This window comes from Impatiens glandulifera, chromosome 3, assembly GCF_907164915.1.
Source record: "Impatiens glandulifera chromosome 3, dImpGla2.1, whole genome shotgun sequence".
NCBI lineage: Eukaryota > Viridiplantae > Streptophyta > Magnoliopsida > Ericales > Balsaminaceae > Impatiens > Impatiens glandulifera.
The window spans coordinates 46502360-46506801 of NC_061864.1; the positions used below are offsets into that span (position 1 = coordinate 46502360).

Consider the following 4442-nt stretch of genomic DNA (forward strand, 5'->3'; position numbering starts at 1 on the left):
CTGCATTCTGATTGGTCCGGGACAAGGGAACACCTTATTCGATAGCAAAAGAACCGGACTGCTTATTATGTGGTCGTATCTAAGTCTAGTGGTGTGTTAGTACGAGCTTGAAACAAGCCTCTTTTGATGTATCCGCATTTTGCAATGTTGGCATACTGCATTCTTCATCAAAGCTTTTGCCTTGTCACTTCCATCTTAGTTCACCGATTAAATCTCTCTCATGCTATTTATTGGTTGAACATGGAGTATTATTTCACATCAATTATATGAGTGCAAATATCTGCTTATCTATTTTCCTTAAATTGTCAGCTACTCATGTCATGTTAGATTAAGAATACAATTTTGAGAAACATATAAAACTGTCCCCTAGTTAAAAATTAAAAGAAATACAAATAACAAGACCAGTCTAAAAAACAGTATTGTTGTTTTGAACTAAGTTTATTTCATTCAAATATGAGCAAAACCACAAAACAAATATACATTATGAATATAATTGAGCAAATAAACAAAAAAACAAAGCCTCGAGATAATAACCTAGCATGGGCATCAATGAGCAATGGTTTCCACTAAGCTGTCACTCATATTGGTGCTCATCTGGCCCAAAAAACTATACCAAAAATGAACAATTCTAAATCATTCAAAAAAAAATCATAGCTAAAATATTTTCTCATGGATGCAACTCTCAAGTGATAACTCATTTCTGCTGACTGTTAGGGTGTCGGAAATGTCTTAGAATGAAGCTGTCTGCATACAATGGATACTTTTTCCTGATTAAACCCTTCATACATTTCCAATATGAAAAATCAACAATCTCTCCGTCCTTTCTTGCTATGAATAAACATCGTGAGCTTTCAAAATTTGGATGATATCCAACCTGTTGTCATCAAACATCATCACTAACACAAGGTTAATAATATAATAATACAAAATGCAGGAGGCAGGAGAAAAAAGATGGAAGAAAGAGACCGTAATGTAGTCAACTCCACATCCAATCTTCTTTTCACATTCTGGGTGATATGGAAGTAACTTCTCTAAAATAGTTTTCTCATGTTCCTCACTTAATCTGTCTCCACTTTCATATCTACAACCAACAAAATTGTTGTTTTTTATCATCATCATCAGAAGAACAAAAAAAAACACTTACTTGCCAGAGTGAAGAACCATCCGAACAAATCCAACCAGAGGGGCAGTGTTCTCCAGAATCTGATCCTCCCAGTCAATCCAACCCTCTTCCCCACTACTTCTTCCACTCTCATTATCATCACCATCCTCATTTTCTTCCTGATGTAGTATCTCCTTCACCACTGACTCAATGACTGCGGCTGGTTTCCGAAGAAAATCTGATGAGGGTCTGTGGGCTGAATCCTTCTCCCCTCTGCTGCTCCTGATTCCAGCTCCGGAGCTAGAAGAAGATTGTCGGTTGAGGTTGCAATTCCATAGTTGAAAGCGACCGGAAGGGAAAGAGAAATAAAGATGAGAAGGATCTCGATTGAAAAGAGATATTATTATTGGAGAAGAAGTTAAAGCCATTTCGATCTATCTTAAAGATAGTCTTGTAGTTCTAGGTATCACATAATATCGCTTCTACTGCTCTATTGATGTAAGTACTAAGAAAAATGAGAAATGAAAAGTAAAGATTAAAAACATTCAGTGTGTCTGGTCATGGACTGGGCTGAGTGACTGAAGATGGTTTCCATTCCAGAGCTTATCTTGGCCCACTGGGACTCAGTTGGACTGAAATGAATACACTGTTATAACCAAAACCAACATATTTAAATTTTATGTATTTGATTTTTATTGTAAAAAAAAAAAAAAAAAATCCTAAATACAGGAAATTTGAGGAAGTGATCTTTTTTTTCTGACAAAAATGTCCCTATTGCATGACGCGATTTTTTATTTTTTTATTTTTCAAAAAATTTTAATTATGAATTTTTTTTTGGAAGAAAATGGCTCAGTTGCGTCACGCAACCCCAGTTGTGTCACGTAATCGCGTCACGCAACCCTAGTTGCGAGATGAAAAAAAAAATCTTGCGATTCCGGTTGCGTCACGCAACCTCCGACATGAGCAAAATCGTCCAAAACAATAAAAGGGGTCACCAACGTTTTTTTTAATCTCTGCACTTTCCGCATTTGCCCCTTTTTGAGGGTTATCTCCTAAAATTTGGCCATATAACGACAAATTTAATTCATTTTTAAGGATTAATGTTCATATTATTTTTTTTGGTTTTCCAGCAGCTGAATCTTTGAGTTGAGTTGCATTCCCCTTTGTGTAAAACCACTCAAATCATATTGGATACTAATTTTTTTGAAGTTTCTAAGAAAGGTTACTAAATAAGGATGACACAACCTGTCTGTCTGTCTTAGGAAACCAACAAATGGATTTAGGCACTAGAAAAACTAAGCATCATAATATCTACCTTCTTGCTAATTTTTTTTTATTTTAAAATCACTAGTCAACCAAATAATGCATTAAAGCTCCATCATTGATCAGATCAATTTGATCAAAATCTTTCGTCATAAATATCATTGTATTAAGAACTCATGTCCACTTGCATGTTTTCTTCAATCCAAAAAGAAAACTTCTCATTCTAATACATGGAAATACCTATTTTTAATTAAAAACAAACTTCTTTGGGTTTTTGTTACCGAATATGAAATAGTTCCAAAATTAACATATGAAATGACCCATGGATCTCTTTCCTCTAAAAATTAAACGTTTCCAATAACATTCCAATTAACCACGTTACTTTCTCTCTGTTTCTGTTAAGCTTGAAACAATAATTTATATTTCCGAGTTCATGGTTCAAGAAACGTGTTCTTGATTGATGGGACCGAGTATAGAATCCTTATTCAAGCGTAGCAGATATAGAGTGAAAAGAGAATTCGAAGTTAAGGAGAGAAGAACCAAATGTGAGAAGAGAAATACTACTAGAATACACCTAGTAGTCTAAGATAGGGGTCCAAGACCGAGAGAATAACTTAGACTAACAACTTTCACAAGCTTCAAATCATAGCCCAAAAAGTGGGGTGGGCATCAGCATTTATAGCGGCTGAATTACCCAAGAGTAGTCGGTTACAAATTTGTTACAACAACTTTCAAAATAACAGAATTCGGTTTGAGAGAAATATAAGAGAATGGAAACAAAACAGAATTATTAAACAAAAAACATAAAGTTGGCCCAAGTGTTCCATAGGACCGAGGAGGGTGCACTTTCTTATTCGTGGATCGTAACATCATCTCCCCCATCAGAAGTTAGTCGCCCTCAACGAAAAGAACGTGGACTGGTCAGCCTCTAATGCACATCCGCAAACTTCAAAAAAAATATTGCTTCGGTCGGGCTTCAGAATGTTCAGCAAGGGTCGCAGCATAGGACCGGACTTCTTAAAAAACTTTCGGCAGAATCGTTTCAATAGTGGAGCTGGTCGGGTCCTTGTAGTCTTTTGCACTGCTGGGTCACTTGCCACTCCGCCCATGTAAGGATTTTCTGTGCACCCAATGTCGAGTTTTTCATTGTTTAGAGCTGCCTTTTGTTTCTGCAATGTCTCCCGCACCTGGTGCAAAAATAATTTATTCTCGTTTCGATTATACTCTATAGTGTTATCAAAAATCCAGGCCAAGTCTTTTTCCCGAACCAGCATAACAAGGGCAGCGAAAGAGCCATAGCTTCTAATTATTCTCCTAACTTGTGGTCGGTCTTCGGGTTGCTGGAATATAGCATTGAACACTTCAAATAGTTGCTGGAGATCTTCATGAATATCTTCCAAGGTCATTGCCGCGAGAGAAACAGTTTGGCCTTCATGCTGACTATTTATTTTCACTTTGGCAGCAACACTACGTTCTTCCGAAGTCTTTTCCAGTTGGTTTCCATGCATCAAGGTGACCCGCGACCAAGGAATCTCCTTTAGGACCGTGGTTATGCATTGCTTCTCATAAGATAGGGTCAGCTTTTCGAAGTTCCAAGATGAGGAACTAAAGTAATCATCCATTCAATGCCCAACACAATATCATATCCGTCCATGGAAATTATCTTCATTTCTGTTTGATAGTCATTGCCTTTCATCGATCACTTCAAGTCTTTGCAAATGCTAGAGCATAAAACATTAGATTTATCGACCACTCTAACCGATTGCACCCGGGTTGTTATGCTTTTGTGGTCTATTTTCTCCAAAATCCTGTTATTGATAAAATTGTGGGTGCTACCTGTATCGATGAAGATCACTACCGACAAGTTCCCAACTTTGCCACGAATCTGGAGCGTTTAAAAAGTTTTAGAACCAGTCAATGCATGTAAGGATATGGTTGGTTCTTCCCTTGGCCCGAGCAACGGAGGTAGATCATCAAAAACATGTTCTTGATCGGGTTCTTGGTCGGGTTCTTGGTCTTCTTGATGATTGGCCGAGACCATGAATAACTTTGATTTACACATATGGTTTGATTGTCA

At 37.2% G+C, this 4442-nt stretch overlaps 1 protein-coding gene across 1 annotated transcript; it reads right to left on the reverse strand.

Annotated features, from left to right (window-relative positions):
* Positions 1 to 407: 407 nt before the first annotated feature.
* Positions 408 to 1593, reverse strand: LOC124931837 (protein DCL, chloroplastic-like). Its single transcript, XM_047472410.1, has 3 exons — positions 1145 to 1593; positions 967 to 1081; positions 408 to 874 (listed from the first exon to the last, which is right to left on the reverse strand). The coding sequence occupies exons 1-3, from the start codon at positions 1528 to 1530 to the stop codon at positions 695 to 697; spliced, it is 681 nt and encodes a 226-aa protein (XP_047328366.1). The 5' UTR covers positions 1531 to 1593; the 3' UTR covers positions 408 to 694.
* Between the last annotated feature and the right edge of the window lie 2849 nt (positions 1594 to 4442).